We start from the raw sequence: 17,781 nt of genomic DNA on the forward strand, positions 1-17,781 counted from the left end.
TGTCACGTGAGCCCCCCAGAATGTTGACAAGAAGGGAATGCAGCCCTGGGGCTAAACAATGTTCCCTGCTCCTGATATAAAAGAAGGGTGCCTGTTTATTATGCCTCTTAAATTTCTCTGGACTCTGAGATGATGAAATGCTGCCTGACCTGGTTTCCTTGTGTCCAGCAGACTCTGAATTCTGTAACACCCCACCTGGATGTGGAGGAGTGCAGCATCGCTCTTCTGCCACGCAACCGGGAGAAGAATCGCAGTATGGACGTGCTGCCTCCAGACCGGTGCCTCCCCTTCTTGATCTCCATGGACGGAGACAGCAACAACTACATCAACGCGGCCTTAACCGATGTAAGTGCATTGCCGGTTAAGTGTTAGGGGTGGGGAGTGGAAACGGAGGAGGCCAAGCCTCTCTCTAGCCTGCACCTGATAAGGTTCAAGCTGCCACATTCAGGCTCTGAAGCCGTTGAATGGGAACGTGGAATCAGTCTTTGAAAGACTGAAAAGAACATTCAAAATGCAAAGTTTTCTAAGTAAGCACATAGATAAAGATCTACTTTCAGGAAATGCACAGTTGTTGTCTCATCCAGGCTATGATTAAAATGAGTTATATTTTAATTGGCCTTTGGCTGATTAATATTTTGCGCTCTTTGAATTCTCGTTTGGGAGGGGCATTGTTTCGTTTTGTTTCTGTTCTAACTATTGATTTGTGCTTTTATCGTGTAATTTTATATTGTGAACTGCTCTGAGATCTTCAGATGAAGGGCGGTATTAAAATAGAATAACATAACATATAACATAAGATAACATAGCATAACATATAACATATAACAGCACAACACAACATATTTACAGCAGAGATGAAATGAAAGTTTTTCATTCAAAATGGCAGCTGCAATGGAGTGAAAACTGTCCCCTGCAAATTTCAGGGGACTGGAAAAATTCTAGAATTTTTTTTGGAGCTAGGAGATTTTCCGGACGAGTAGCTGCTTTCTGCCCCCCCCCCCCATGTAGTTTGGAACTCCTCCAACAGTACCTCCCATAATAACTCACTATGATTATAATTTAGTGTCTAAGACACTGTTTTTTCTTGTTGTGAACTGAAACCTATTCAGCATGCACCCATATTTCCCAGGAAGGATATATGCTCCTTTACAGCCTGTCGATTGATTTGGAATCAAACATCCTCTAATCAAAAGGGGTATAACTCAGTGGCAGAGCAAGTGCTTTGCACGCACAAGTTCTCAGCTACAATCCTCGGCATCTTCAGGTAGGGCTGAGAGATACTCTTAGCGTCACTGCCAGCCACTGCAGGCAGTGCTGAGCTAGATGGAACAGTTGTCAGACTTGATATAAGGCTATGCTCTTTAGAGAGTTTTGGCTAAACATTAGGAAGAACTTGATGGCTCCATCTATCTGACAATACAACAGAAGCCAGCACAAAGACATTAAACACTGGTCAGTTAAATGGCAGAGACACCGTATTTTCTTCTGCCTTTGGAGCACTGATCAGAGAGGGGCTGTAGCTTTGCATATGGAATGATCCAAGTTCAATTTCTGCCGTCTTCTCCAGTTAGTAGGATCAGGTAGACCTTTATTTCTCCCAAGAGCTTCTGTCAGTCAGAATTGACAACACTTGCTTAGATGGACAGATAGTCTGATAATGGACAGCTGCCTATGATCTTCTCTGCTCTTCCTCGGCATTTCTGTGCTGTGTGATTTGATTTTTCAGTTTCAGTTCTTTTGGCTCACTTTGTCTTTTCACCTGTGCTTAAAAAAGAGACACAAAGCACACTCTAGTCTTCTCTCTCTCTCTCTCTCTCTCTCTCTCTCTCTCTCTCTCTCTCTTTCTCTCGGCAAGAGAAGACAGTGATGTAAATTCAGCAACCACTCCTCGAACAATTCTTTCTCTCTCTTCTCTCTCCTCCCCCGCGGTCCCTTTTTCTTTCCAAGCCAGGGGAAATAAAATCCATTATGCATGGAAGTTCCTTTGCGAGTGCATGGGCTGAACTGACACGCCGTGTTATTGTAAATATGTCTAACAAAGAGCAGGGAGAAGAGGGAGTCAGGAGCATCCGAGCCGAACGCTGCCACTGCGCTCCCGTCTCAGGAACGTGCCGCAAAACTGGGAGTTAAGTGGTAGCAAGGCAGAGGGAGCAGATAAGCTTTTCTTTCGCTCCCACCACACAGATGTTGGGATGGGGGGGGCAGTGGTGTCGGTCCACATTTTTAATTCCCATCTCCATAATTGTGCTTCCAGGAGCAATGTGTAAAAGAGAAGAGCCGTTATCCTTCGAAATTCACACATCTCTGAATTTTGCAATGCAGTTTTGTGAGAAAACAAAACATAGATGAGGGGAAGTGTGCATTTGTATGACACATTCTGGGTGCAGAAAATTGCTTGCAGAAATGTGCATATTAGGCAAAAATTCGCACAAGCCTCTGCCTATTAGGATAAATTTACATTAAAAATGCATATGAGTTTTCAGGCAGACTCTTTTTAAAAAATACATAAATCACAAACTGATGAGGAAATGTGGAGAAACTAAGTGAACTTAGAACTTGAAAAGTGGGGAAATGAGAGAATTAGAAATGGACAGATTTGTCTGCCCATAGCATAGGTTAAACAAGTGGGCATGAGAATCATGCCAGCTCGGTTTGCCCATGGTTTGGCTGTACCCCACTGGCTTCACCCCCGATTTCCATATGCCTAACAGGAAGTCCATAATAAATGTACATCAGCAACTCCCAAGGTCAGGGACTTCAGTCAGACAGGGTTTCCAACTCCGTGGACTGCCTGCATATGTTCTGTGCTCTCAGGTTCTTATTATTCATTTTTTCTATCCCTGCTTTACCCAAGTTGGGTTTCAAGGAGGCTCAGAATTTCCCCCCAAAAAACATCATTTAAAATAAAAAGAAACTAGTTGAAAACAATAGATAAACTCCAATGAAACACATTCAGGACCAGCATTAAAATACCAATTGCCTTGATAGCAGCTCATTTGTCAACATCATCTGCACCTAGTTTTCAAATACAGCGGACCCTCTAGCTACGTACCTCTCTGGATACATAACTTTTGGGTTACAAACGTGGCAACCCCAGAAGTGTATATTTCCAGATTTCGCCCCACGCCCATGCGCAGAAGTGCTCAATTGTGCTGTGCGCGTGCACAGAAGTGCCGCCTCTGCCCACAGACTTTTCCAGTTGCGGATGGACTCCCGGAATGAATTTAATTCGTATCCGGTGGGTCCACTGTAAAGGCCTTTATGAATAGTCTTAGCTTGATGGAGGAAAGATAATCTAGATAGATCTCTCTCGGGGCCAGACTACATGTCACACGGTTCATACAGTTTTTAATGCAGACAAAAAGATAGTAAGTTCATTGGAAGATGGAGTCTGCTGTCTTGTAGGACTCCGTAGATCCATATTCTTTACCCGGGGATACTAATGTACATGTGTGTGATTGGATTGGATTATTTGAGTATTTGACAACACCAATTTAAAAGGTTTTTAGGGACTCAGCTATACAGCTGCAAATAAAAAGTTTGTGTGTTGTAAAGTGCAATATGCAATTGTGACACTAGATGGCGACAGTGAGCTATGGCAAATTCAATATATTTTTTTCAAAACATTTCTTTTAAATAAGCATTTTCACAGCATTTTTTTAAATGTGTGTGTAGATTCCACCTAGGTTTGGATAGGTAGATGGATATGAAATTTTTAATTAGTTACCATTACCTGTATCTTAATATCTCAATTCCTCAAACTATCTTTATATTTACTATACATAATTTTGAAAATAGTTAGAAGTGTTTAAACTAGCCACTTTTGTTTTGAAGAAAGAGCCACAGATTGAGGGCCCTGATCTGAAAGATACCTGTAATATGGATTGAAGCCTTTCCCCAGGTTTCTGCTGTCAATCACTTCCCTATCATTGCCCCAGCTCCTATTTCCCCTCTAAGCTGCTGGGTTCTCCCTTCAGGCTTATAATAGCATAGCTAAGCCAAGACTCCAAAACACTAAAAGCCACTTGCGGACTCAGGGCTGGCCCAAGACATCTTGCTGTCTGAGGCAATAGTGACCCACCCCATTCCAGGCATTAAGTGGAATACTGTAATGATTCTTTCTTTGACATTAGTGATGGGATATTGTCTTCCACCATGACTCAAGGAAGCAGGCTGTGGAGTGATAGACAGACTGCATGGCACCCATAGCTCTGTCCTTGGAATGTCTCATCACCATATCCAGCCCATCAGTATCTACCACCTGAGGCGGCTGCCTCACTCTGCCTAATGGTAGGGCCGACTTTGTTTGAACCTGTGCTCTTGGCAGGCCTGCTCATGAGATAAAAACATGCCTGTTCAGGCTTTCAGATCACATCTTCCCATACAATGGAGCCCATCTAGAATGAGCACATTTATTCACAATCCTTTTATCCATATGATATGACCAGCTGCGGCACTTTATGCAAACGAGTAAAATTCACAATGCCGGTTTTCAGGTAAAAGGGAAAATAAAAGTAGATGGGCTAAATTAATCAGTGACCTGCTTCAATTAGTCAGAGAGGTCAGTTTGGTGGTGGTGGGGAGAGCATTCTGAAAGCCAACATTGACGTAAAGCTTCCAAGGAAATGGAATAATCAAGGGTAAAGGGCTTCCTCTGCAGGTTTGTCTCTTGCCATCAAAGCACGAAAGGATTTGATTAGACCATGATGTGCTATATGCTTATTCACTTTCCAGAATCATCAGGGGCCGCCTTTCAAATCAACCCTTTCTTTTACTTGTGTGCCCTATGGTGTTTTTGTAAATAACTTGGGCGCAACAGGTAGTTGACCGTTTGATTCATGGCCACTTTTAACACAGCCACTATCGTAAATTTCGGCCTAGGTCTGGAACAAAAGTTCCAGTCAAACTGTGGCTTCAGGGTTCTTAGGCCTGTGCCTCGGGCTCATTTGCTCCATCCTCAGAAGGGCACCCTGTGATAGGCACCCACAGTGCCAGTGCTGCAGTCTCTGCCATTGCCCAATGGTATTGTTGGCAGATTAAAAGGGGTGGCTTGCCAACAGCATGCCACTGCTACTTAGGAAGTCAGGAATATAGAGGGCAGGTGGATAGATGGGCTCAGATTCAGCATATGCTGAGGATCATGGGTGCTAGTGCCAGGCCTCCCCCTTCTTTCACACACTTCAGTTTCCTCACTTCGTGGATTGTGATAACTAGTGTATTCTGGTAAGCTAAGATCCCTGCAAATATGCATTCGCTTCCAAAAGAGTCTTGTGGAGCAGAAGCAGGATTTCTCTGGCTGTTTATTCTAAGCCCTCAGGTCATTGCCCTTGTAGAATATGGTTTGACCTGGGCCCCTTGAACTAGCTTGGGGGGCTGAAGTGTGGTGGAGGACAGAATTTCATTACCAGAGTTGAAGTAAGATTCAGTAGCCAGGGAAGTCATCTTCTCTATAAGGAATGGAGTGGAAGTGCCATCTTGGCCTTTTTCATCAGGCAGCAAAATGTCTTGAGTGGCCCTGCTGGAATCCATGCTTTGAATTGAGTTTGCCTTTTCTGAATAGGAGGGAAACTGGTTTGTGGCAAACCATAGTTTCTTCAGTTCAGGTGCAACAGTAAACTGTGATTATCGCAAACCAATAAGTGATGGTGGGACATGGGGTACATTGGGGGAGGAGGGAGATGCATTGGCCCAAGACCAAATGGACCAAATTTGATTTTGCTGTGAAATTTGAACTGTGCCCAAAGGAAGAAACCAGGGCATCACTGAAAAGTCAAGTGTGAGAGCAACACCTTCCCTTCCAACTGCAGGGAAGATTAGATGGGCTAATTCGATCCTGGGAGCACAGGTAGCTGTCTTGTGCTGAGTCTGACCATTGGTCTATCTAGCTTAGTATTGCCTACACTGCTTGGCAGTGGCTCACCAGGATTCCATGAATCCCTCCCAGCCCTACAAGGAGATTCCAGGGACTGAACTTAGTACTTTGCGCATGCAAAACAGATGCTCTATCTCTGAGCTGTGGCCCTTCTCCTGGGGTTGCCTGGAGAGAGCCCTAATAGCTGACTCTGACTTGCACCAATAAATCACTTAACACCATCAGCTTTCCTGAACAGATCCCACCTCTCTTGTTTCCGGCATTCCCAGTTCTCCTTTCTGTTCTGATCAGGTAGCAAATTGCTGTAATTATTTTTATGCAAGCACCAGAGCTGAAGCATGAAAAAAAACCTGGTGCTTCTCTCTCCATTAAGTAGCAGCCTGTGGAACTCAACAGTACTCTTTCATCATTTGTGTCCCACTTTGCTGCCTTTTTTTTAAAAGTAATAGGGTTTTTTTGGGGGGGGAGGCTCTGTAAAATAACAAATTTGTCCTGAGATTCCCTTTGTCCAACTTCACCCATTTGGAGAGAAGCTGATCCAAATCACCCTGCTGATGGGAGAAAAGAACTCAAGACTGAGATTATGCACTCTGTAACAGAGTTTGAAAGAAACTGCGAGAGCTGGGAGATGTTTTCTAAGTGCAGGGAACTTGTCACTTGAGCTCGTAAGTGTTGTTTCAAGGGCTCTTTAGGAAGGCAAAGAGCTGAAGAAGAAAAGCTCTGCAACCCTGGATTGTCTGCTCCATCTCTGCAGGTGCCCCTAAAAGCCCTTGCTTCTTTTGAAGTGCTAACAAGCCTTGCAAAGTCATTACCTTGAGGTTAAGGGTCTTTTCTTTCCTTCCCCTCCTCCCAAGAAAATGTTTGTTAGAAGCAAGGCTTAGAGGAGCCTTCCTGGCTTTCTGTGGCTTACCATTTCCCTCCCTCCACCCATTTCGAAACCCCAATAAATTTTGCCAGGCAATGTTGGCTGTGTGATAGTTTAGATCCGAGAGCTGCTTTCTGTACTCTTTTTATCCAGAAGGTATAACTTCTGGGTGGGGGGGGGGGAGGCAAGGGGATGATCCACTGGGCAGACATTTTTCATACTGGTTCTTAAATCAAAGGAGACGGAATTCTGTTTTTTTTAAAAAGAGATCTGAGTGCTTTTTTCCCATTGAGCAATATCAATGGATAGAAGCTCATTCTTTTTAAAACTTTGTGTTTGCTGGTATTGAGGTCCTATGCAGGAATGAGGCTTTATCATATCTCTGTCATTCAGCCTTCAAATTAGTCTGATCCAAAATGGGCCTCTGCCCTGACTCACAGTAATATGTATATGTGTGATTTTTCCTCACCAGATGGTTATTTGTTATAGGCCTCAAATTATAAAGCAGACAAATGGTATCAGATTAGAGATTCTGTCTCCTGAGATTGAAAGAGGATCCAGCATGCTCCAAGATCCCCAGTAGAACTACTTATATATAGGGCACAGAGCGTGTGAGAGAAAAGCATGCTTATAAACTTCCAGGCTTGATTTAACGTGAGGGGATTGACTTATGAAGTCCTGTATGGCTTGGAACCAAAGTCTCTCTAGAGCCACCTGCTCCTTTATGAGTCTCTTTGAGGCCTTTCTTCAGGGATTCCTCACCCCCTAAGATCAAGAGGGTGGGGGCTGAGGATCAGACCTTATGAGAAACAGTTGAGGGAGTTGGGTGTGTTTAGGGTAACCCTTCAAATATTTGATGGGCCATCACATAGAAGATGGAAGAATCTTGTTTTCTGCTGCTCCAGAGAGTAGGGCCTGAATCAATAGATCCAAATTGCACAAAAGGAGATTCTGACTAAATTTGCTCCATCTCTCCCCTCTAATATGTTACTCTCCTTTTATCCCATGACTCTTTTTCTCTCCTTTAGAGCTACACAAAGAGTGCTGCCTTCATTGTGACCTTGCACCCACTACAGAACACAACCACAGACTTCTGGAGGCTGGTGTATGACTATGGCTGCACCTCCATCATCATGCTGAACCAGCTCAATCAGTCCAACTCTGCCTGGGTGAGTAACAGAGAAACACCTGCCACTCATTGCTGTTGCTTCTTTCAGCGGACTGTTTGCTCCACTTTGCATTTATGTATAATGTGGTCATCGAGAAGACAGCCAGATCTACTTGCATTCAACTAATATCTCCAGGGGTTGTGTGTGTGTGTGTGTATCAGTGGAATTAAAAATGTAAGTAATATATGAAACTTGAACAGTCAAATCACAGTTAAATAGTCTAATGCACAGGCTGGTTCTGAAACACAAAATAACCATGTTAAAACTATTCTGGTTGCAGGTATTATAACTATTATAACTATAACTATTCTGGTTAATTTAATTTCAGCAAAATAATGACAAGTCTGCAAGTCTGTTGAAGGTCAAAGTGATCTGAAGCAGAGGAAGGTCAAAGTGATCTGAAGCAGAGGCCAGTTTGATCTGGATTTGCTAAAGGCTGGACTGATGGAATGGACAGCCAGTCACTAATTCTGTTTCCACAGAATCATCACCAGGGCCACATGCACGACAGACATTCAAAGCGCTATGATACCACCTTAAACAGTCATTACTTCCCCCCAAGATTTCTGGGAGCTGTTCTTTGTTAAGGGTGCTAAGAGTTGTTAAGAGACACCTATACCCCTCACAGAGCTACAATTCTTAAGAGTGGTTTAACAATCAATAGCTCTTCCCAGGGAACTCTGGAAGCTGTAGCTTTGTAAGGAGATGATGATGAAAAGAGAGCTGAGTTGAAATTCTTCCCCTGCAAAAGTCGGGGGGGTTTCTTCTCCTTACAGAGGAGCAGAAGAAATATTACAAAGTTGTGTGTGTGTTTGGCTTACCTTACTGTCTTCAACAGGTTTTTTGGCTGTTCTTTTAAAGTGTGAAACAACTGAGCCCATATCTTACATTCACATAATTGGAGCTACTACTTGGGGGATTTTGACTGGAAATGATTGTCCAGCCCAGAGATTATTGCAATAGATAACAATTACTTTGGAAACACAAATAGTCCTTTGCTTATTCTGGAAGAATTAGGAAGAAGCAATACATGCCAATAACATCTTGCTTGCTTAAATGAATTAGCAAGAGAACCACACAATTAAACTCAAAACTGCTGCCTCCAGTGTTGTTTTTGCTGCATTTGCAGCACCAAAGAGACCTCTCTGGAGTGCAAGCCTGGGCAGTGTATATGGAGGTCCTGGGCTGTCCAGATGGCAAGACCCCCCTCTTGGCCTCAGTGATGTGGTCCAAGCTTGGCTGCCGGAGCTGCCAGAAGGATACAGCCTTGACAGCACAATCCAAGGACACACTTCAGAGATTCATAAACCGTTTTGCCCAAGCCTGCAGGGAGTTTGGCCTTACCACCTGACAAATATCCTGGGTTAGGATGTTGCCAGCACTCCACACATCAGCATTGGCTACCACATGCTTGAAGTGGTAGACAATTTTGTCTACCTCGGTTCCACCAAACCTAGCAACCTCTCCATAGACCCTGAGCTGGACAAGTGTATTGGCAAGGCAGGTACGGCAATGACTTGCCTCTTCAAAAGGGTATGGGAGAATGTGATGCTAATGTCCAATACCAAGATGAAGCTCTACCAGGCTTGTGCGTTGAGCACTCTGCTGTATGGAAATGAGTCGTATGCAGCTTACAACCAGCAGAAGCAACGCCTCAATGCCTTCCACATCAGGAAGATTTTGGGCATCACATGGCAGTGTCGGAAGGTCCTACACAAGAGCAGGAGGCTGGCAGAGACACATGCCCGACTGGCATGTTCTCTCCCTCCCTCGTTTGGGAGATTCAAAATCTTTCTCCAGCCCGAACATCACAGCGACTGATACCTTAGAGGCACCAGCACACTTAAGGATCAGCAGACTATAGGCAGTCAGCGTACAGACTCAGTAGCGCAGCATTTGGCTAAACTACGTTTATTTATATATACACACTCGGAGCATCGTAACTCAGGTCCTTCCTCTTCATCATCAGACAGCAGAGACAAAGGACAAAGGACAAACGTCCTACATCATGGAAACACAGTAAAACTAACATCCTGTCTCCGTGACTTCCCACAATGTGGAATGAAAACATACACCGCCATGTGATAAAAACAATCCCATGACTGCAGCACGGGAAAAGAATCCTAACATGCAGGATTCTTTGAGCACAACTTTGAGACAGAGTCTCAAACAAAGATGTGCTCTCCCAAGCCCACATCCCTAGCGTGTTCACACTCTTGCCTCAGCGATGTCTACACTGGCTCGGTCGTGTTCACAGAATAGAAGGTGGCAGGATCCCCAAGAAAGTGCTCCGCGCGGAGCTGGCTTCAGGGACAGGACCAACTCTGCATTACAAAGATGTCTGCAAATGTGTCATGAAGGCTGGCTACATCAACCTCACTCTGCAGGAATCCCTTACAGATGACCGCAGCGCCTGAAGACCATAGTTGCCAAGTCTCCCGTATTCCCTGGGAAACCCCCATTTTTCCAGCTGTTTCACGCTGGTAGCCCAGATTTTTAAAAACCCCGTAAATTCCCCAGATTCTTACCGGCCCAGGGACGCTCCTTCTGCGCATGTCTGGAGTCTCTGGACATGCGCAGAAGCAATTTCTGGCGCTGTGGCCATTTTGGAACTGGGCAGAGCATGCGAAGAAGCGACTTCCAGTGCCGCTCTGCCCAGTTCCAAAATGGACGCAGCGCGACTTCCGGTGCCGCGCTGCTGCTGATTCCAGATTTTTCAATCTGGGAAGACAATCAGTCAGTTGTGTATCGACAGCAGTGACCAGAGGAGGAATAACCGTTGGTACACCTGCATGAGCAGAACCAGACGCCTCCATCTACAGAATCTCTGCTACAACAAAACATGTCTCCCCCATATCAGTCTCTAAAGCCACAGCAGGCACTGTAACCTTCCAATAATTTGACTTTACCTACCAAGGCACATTCCTCCATTGTCACCCAAGACAGACGGTTGCCAACCAACACAGTTTAGCAACACCACACTCTGGCCATCAAAAATCTTCTGTATGGAAGGGAACTCTATGATGGATAGTCAGTAATGAATGCCTGGAAGGGCATGGGACTTTGAATCTCCCCTCCATGGATTCTTAAAGCCTTCTTGTCAAGTTCATGGCAGTTTTAAGAGCCCATTACAAGTCCGTAATGCTAATTTGCCTGAAGAACACATTGGTTTCTTCTTCTTAGCATAAAATTGGTATTACAGAGTCTTAATGGATGTATGGAGAAGACTTCATTAACTGGATTATTTTATGAGTCAAGATCAGGCACTTTAGTGCAAATGACCCAAACCTACAGTTGCAATGCCGACAGGGAAAGTAAGCAGAGGAATGAATTAAAGGCCCACCTCGGGTGAAGAGGAGCCTTCCTCCGTCAGCTGCACTTGCTGAGCTGAAGAGGACTGCTGTGTCCTTAAATAACAGAACGAGGAAATAAACATTATCCCTGGTGCTCCCGTACCTACGAAGCCCAGCAATTCTGCAAGGCCAGAGGGAGCCTATTCAGGAGTGAAATTAACGCTGGAAGCAATTGACACAGAGGGAAATCCGAGCCAGTAACTCTGCTACACCAGGGCAGAGTTAGAGTTTGGGAAGCTTAAACATAAAAGGAGTCAGGAGCAAAAAGGCTTTTGGTAGTGGATGAGGTGCTCTGCCTTTCCCAGCTTCTTTTCATGTTCTTAGAGCAGCTTCCTGAATTCTCTTCAACCAAGAGATGGAGGCCCACTGGGATTGGTAGGACATAAAGAAGGGAGGCTAACGACAGGCAGAACCAAAGCCAATGAGAGGAAGATCCAACTAATTCTAATCCCTCCCCCTGTCGATCATTTTCCCTTCAAGGTCAGCACTGAGACTGAGCACAGACCGTCCAAGTGTACCTATTTTCCAGGGACATTCCTGATTTAGAGAAGCCATCCTGGTTTCTGATTTGATCCCAGAATGTCCCACTTTTCCTTAGGATGTCCCTGTTTTCATTGGAGAAATGTTGGAGGGTATGGAGTTATCCAACCCCCGAGCTGTCTGAAGGCAATCATGTATAAGGAAGTCTTTTTTTAAAAAAATCTTTAATGTTTTATTATGTTTTTATATATGTGGGAAGCTGCCCAGAGTGATGGGGGCAACCCAGTAAGATGTGTGGGGTATAAATAGTCAAATTATCATTATGGAATGGGATGTCCCTATTTTCATTGGAGAATTGTTGGAGGGTATGGAAGCAGAAGGAAACTGACAACCAGTCAAAACTCCTAGACTAGTTACAGCAAAGAAGGCAGGCTGTTGAGGTCTGCCTGAAGGCTGACTGAAGTTGGCAGGATCGTGTCCCATTTGCTTGTAATGGACAAGCCTCCACTGGAAGAAGGAATCTGCAGATTGAAGTTTCTCTCAGTTTATCATTTTTCTAGTCTTAAATTCAGTTCACTACATTTCCACCTCACTTTGCGATTTATTTATTTTTTAAAAAATCATATGAAAATTCATCATTTTAGTGCACATTCCGAATAGGAACATTTTTAATGCATTTTAAAAAAACAAAAAAAACCCTAATATACACTTTTTTGCGAGCTGTTTACCCCTAACCCCTTCCACTCTATCAATATGCAACTCTCTTCTTACAATATTTCACCTTGTTCTGCCAGCCCCACTGGGCAGCTTATTTTTGGGGGATGTTTGCATAGTGCTGTTTAGCCAGATCTTAAATGTTTACCAGCTTAACACCAACGGCTAATAAATCAACCTTTACAGTGAAACAGCTTCAAAAAAAAGGTGACTTAGAGGGTATATCCCTTGCTTGAACCATGCCTTGCTGGAGGAAGTTTTAATATCCAAATTATAGCTCTGAGTCTGGAAGGCATCGAGATCACAGAGATTTATAGCCCCTATTAATAACCAATTATTTCTCAAACACATTTACCATGCGGTAAGGCCTGAGCTGCCGGATGGCCCCAAATGCTAAATGTTCTGTTAAAGTGCAACGACAAACATCATATATTTTGTATTGACGCTGCCTTCCTGGCTGTCACGCACAAAAACAATCACATCGGTGATCCTTGAATGGAACAATACATCAGCTGCGCTGCTGGATGGGAGATAGAAAGAGCAGGGTCCCTTCCTATCAGTGATCTTTCTCTCGCATGTCTAATGCTCGGGAATATTAAAGCTCTTGTTGATATAAACCTCCTGTTGATATTTACAAGCAGGAATTGGCTAGGGGCGCGGCTCAGTCAGGGGAAGTCTCTGATTGATGGGGACTCAGATAACTTTGAATTGCTTCCCTACTAAAGAATACGGGTCTTCTTAGTTTAGAAAAAAAAGAATACAGCTTAAGGGGGTGGAGTGTTAGAGACCCCTTGTAGGTTATCAGATGCAGATTCATCACAGATGTAACCTATGGAATGTTTTGCCTTTGTCTTGTGAGTATGTCCTAGTAATGCATTGGGGCTGAATGGATGCAGTCCAGTACATAATTGCCTGGTATTATGTCCAGCTGAACTTAGTAGAACTTTCTATTGAGTAAACATGTGTGGAACTGCACAGCAAGGCTGGTAGCATCAGCCGTTGGCTGTATTCCAAAGCCACACTTTCCTGACTCTGTGCTCTTTATTTCTCTCTAGCCTTGTTTACAATATTGGCCTGAGCCAGGACTCCAGCAGTATGGACCAATGGAAGTGGAATACGTTTCTAGGTCAGCTGATGAGGATGTTGTCGCTCGTCTTTTCCGGGTTCAGAATGTAACACGGGTGAGAAGCTGTTTTGAGATTATGTTGGAATTGGGTGTAGAATTGACTTCAAAGAAGACAATGTACAGTACATGCATATAATCCTTGTCCCCATTTAATTTTAAATACAAAATGCCTGTGACCTGAGTCACTTCCATGTTCCATGAAAATGGCAAGAAAGGAAATATGAGTGAAGAGAGTGCTGAAACTTCCTGGTTTTCCTGTTGCACGATCCATGAGTCTGAAATGGTCTTGGGGATCACAACTCATAGTGTCCATAAAGGCCACATCCAATTTGCAAGTGGAGACTTGATGTCTTCCAGGTGTTGTCAGAGTACAACTCCCATCATTCTTCACCACTGGCCATGCTGGCTGGGGCTGGTGGGAGTTGTAGTCCAAGCATCTTCTTGAGGACACCAGCTTGGGAAAGGCAACAAGAGGATGTATTGTTCTTTCATTGCAGCCCTGTTTAGGGAAGCTTTTAATGTTTGATGGATTTCTGTATTTTAATATTTTGTTGAAAGCTGCCCAGAGTGGCTGGGGGAACCTGGCCAGATGGGCAGGGTATAAAATTATTATTATTATTATTATTATTATTATTATTATTATTTCTTTTTTATTAAACTGAACATGCCTAAGTTGCCTTATATCATCTCAAACCATTGGTCCATCTAACTCAGTATTATCTACACTGACTGAGAGCAGCTCTACAGGTTTCCAGCAGGAGTGTCTCCCAGTTCTGCAAGTAAACTTGCCCCAAATTCTTACAGGCTTTATATACCAATAGTAACACATTGAACTTGGCCCGGTAAGAAATCAGCAATCTGTGCAGATATCTGAGCAGAGGTGTTATATTTACTGACAGGTTCTCACTCCCATTAGAAACCATGCTGCTGCATTCTCAGCTAACTGCAGCTTCTGGATCAAGCACAAATGAAGCCCCACATAGTGTGCATTGCAGTAATCCAGCCTTGAAGTCACCAATGCCTGGACTACTGTGGTAGTTCTCCCACTCCAGGAATGGTCAAAGCTATCATACAATAATAGTGGGGCATGGCAGCTATGTTCTACCCCCATGATTGGAGGCAGTATGCTCCCAGTTGCTAGGACTAGCAGGTGGGGAGAATGTTCTTGCCCTCAGGTCCTGCTTATGGACCTATTATGAACATCCGATTGGCCATTGTGAGAATAGGATGCTGGACTAGACATGCTACTCCTTTTCAGAAATCTCTAGACTTTGAGAAAACTTCATTTTCAGGTTTGCAAGTGATGGAGTGCTCTCCATCCCAAGTTTGGCAGAATAATACAAAATCTCTCACCCTCCGCCTTTCCCCAAGTCTGTTCAGAGAGCCCAGTCCTTTAAAGCATTCTTTTTTTGCTTTTGATTCCTCTTCTCCTTGTCTTGCATAATTGGTTTGGCATGGAGATGACACAGGTCTTTCTTGTCTCATTCCCATGCTGAAGCTGCAGGGGCTGTTTTTAATAAGTATCAGATACCACCACATTCTCCAGCCCCTGCCAACACTTGTCTTGCAGGTAAATTTGTGAATAATTTGCAGGCAGCCACTATGGTAATGGGATGCTCGGGGAACTAAATGTCAACAACAGCAGATCCTCTCTCTGTCTCCCGAGAAACTCAGCAGCCAGCAGAATCATCTTGGCTTGCCAAAAGAAAGAGAAAATAACATGGGCACAGATAATAATAACTCAATGGCAGGGGTACATGCTTTGCATAGACCAGGCATCCCCAAACTTCGGCCCTCCAGATGTTTTGGACTACAATTCCCATCTTCCCCGACCACTGGTCCTGTTAGCTAGGGATCATGGGAGTTGTAGGCTAAAACATCTGGGGGGGGCACAGTTTGGGGATGCCTGGCATAGACGGTCCCAGATTCAATCCTTGTATGTCCCGTTAAAAGGATATTAGCATTGCTTGTTAACAGGTGATAGGAAATATGTATTTCTAAAATCCTGGAGGGCCCAGCCAGTCAGAGTGGATAGCAATGAGCTGGAAAGACAAATCACCTGACCCAGTGAAAGGCAGCTTCCTCTTTCCCTCTCTCCCATTCTCTTTCCCCAATTGTGTCCCTTCTCATACAGGAGCACCAGTGAAAGCTGTCAAGTTTATAGTCAAGGGTTAGAGCAGGCATCCCCAAATTGCGGCCCAAGATGCTATTTATATTATTTATTGTCAGCATATTTATTGTCAGCTGCAAAGAGTGGCTGGGGTATGTATGTATGTATGTATGTATGTATGTATGTATGTATACGAATACAGCGGTACCTCGGTTTAAGTACACAATTGGTTCCGGAAGTCTGTACTTAACCTGAAGCGTACTTAACCTGAAGCGAACTTTCCCATTGAAAGTAATGGAAAGTGGATTAATCCATTCCAGACAGTCCGCAGAGTACTTAAACTGAAGCATACTTAACCTGAAGTGAACTTTCCCATTGAAAGTAGTGGAAAGTGGATTAATCCGTTCCAGACAGGTCCGCGGAGTCCTCAACCTGAAGCGTACTTAACCTGAAGTATGAGTGTAATTAGTTCTGGAAGTCCGTACTTAATCCGTTCCAGACAGGTCCGCGGAGTACTTAAACTGAAAGTACTCAAACCGAGGCGTACTTAAACTGAGGTATGACTGTACTAATACTAACTTAATCTTCAACAAAACCAAAACTAAACTCCCAGTGGCTTACAGTACATGAGTTACAAGCAAACCACAGTCCCTATCTACAAACTTACAATCTAAAAGACACAAGATGAAAGGAAAAGAGAAGAGGAAAAAAAAAAACAAGCAGTCAGGCACCATTTATTTCATATGACAACCTGCTCAGGTGAAACAAAATTTAAAAAATCCTTCCAGTAGCACCTTAGAGACCAACTAAGTTTGCCATGGTATGAGCTTTTGTGTGCATGCACACTTCTTCAGATACACTGAAACAGAAGTCACCAAACCCTTATATACCCATATATACTGCTGAGATGAAGACAGTTCAGGAAGAGGAGGGGACAAAGGCAGCTGAACTCTTGGTGCTGCCCATGCTGTGAGCCCTGCTTCCTTTCTCTCCCATTGCTACAGTCACGAGGAAAGGTTGCTCCTAGCTGACAGCTTGGGAGAAGGGAAGAGCCAATGTTTCTAGGCTGGAGGTGAGAATGGAGAACAGAATATATACTCAATAAGGTTCAATAGATTTGTAACAACACATTCCATGGCAGGGCTGGCCCATGGCCCAAGACAAAATGGCACTCCCCACCCATTTCATGTACCAAAGCTGACTGGATTAGCAGCTGACTCTTACTTCAACTTGGTGCCCACCAGCGCATCTGAGGGCAGAAGCCTAGCTTTGGGAGCACAGAGCAGGCCACAGACACGGTTCTGTTCTGCAACACTTCACCCCATTGCCAGTCCCCACAATGCCTGTTCCCTGTGGCAGCTGCCTCACTCTTCCATAAGAGGTGCCTATGAGGTTCCAAGAAATCCAGTACCTCCCAATGGTTGGGGCTCCCTTCCAACTCTAGAATTCCATGCTTCTATGAAGGACCACGTTTCCCAACCCAGAAAGGAGAAGCTGATGTTTGATTGACTCTTGCATTTTTAAGTAGCCTTCAAACTTTGCAGACCTGGGACTCACCTTTGGGTCCACTTGGGAACCCATAACTTACTCCCCCCCCCAAAAAAAAAACCCATACATTTTTAAGGTGGTAGTGCTGCTCTTTCAACCCAACTTAGATCAGGCTGTGACCCTGTTGTTAGTCCCATCCTACCAGCTAAAGGTCAACAGGACCAACTGATATCTGTTTTTAACCATTTCTCTTACAGTTTTAATATTTCATATTTAAACTATCCAAGTTTTGAATGGAATAATGTGAAATCTTTTATTCTCTCTTTATGAGGGGCCAAATATTTGTTTTATTATTGTGTACAAAGGCTTCAGGCTTCTGGTTCATTGTTTTCTTTTGCCTTTTCTCCCCTCTTATGTTTTTGTACCTCTAATATCTTTGATTAATATTTTATCTGTTTCAGCATTTTTCTACTTTCTGAAAATAAAGGAAAGGGGAGGGGGAAGCAACACATGGGGGGAAGAGAATTATATTAAAGTCTTAAAGCAAAACATTTTGACTTTGGGTGACTGAGAAGGAAAGGGAATCTTTCCATTGCTGAGACAA

General features: G+C 43.9%; 1 protein-coding gene across 3 annotated transcripts in view; it reads left to right on the plus strand.

Annotated features, from left to right (window-relative positions):
* PTPRU (protein tyrosine phosphatase receptor type U) overlaps nt 1-17,781 on the plus strand; it is a 353,020-nt gene that overhangs the window by 318,801 nt on the left and 16,438 nt on the right. For 2 of the 3 annotated variants that reach the window (XM_035119521.3, XM_060275728.2), the window contains exons 25-27: nt 169-345; nt 7,766-7,906; nt 13,509-13,634. In XM_035119521.3, the coding sequence (XP_034975412.3) occupies nt 169-345; nt 7,766-7,906; nt 13,509-13,634 (444 nt within the window). The remainder of the gene's footprint in view (nt 1-168; nt 346-7,765; nt 7,907-13,508; nt 13,635-17,781) is intronic. The other variant, XM_035119522.3, reaches the window with a different exon arrangement.

The sequence above is a fragment of the Zootoca vivipara genome, chromosome 6, assembly GCF_965207765.1.
Source record: "Zootoca vivipara chromosome 6, rZooViv2.hap1.1, whole genome shotgun sequence".
Classification (NCBI taxonomy): domain Eukaryota; kingdom Metazoa; phylum Chordata; class Lepidosauria; order Squamata; family Lacertidae; genus Zootoca; species Zootoca vivipara.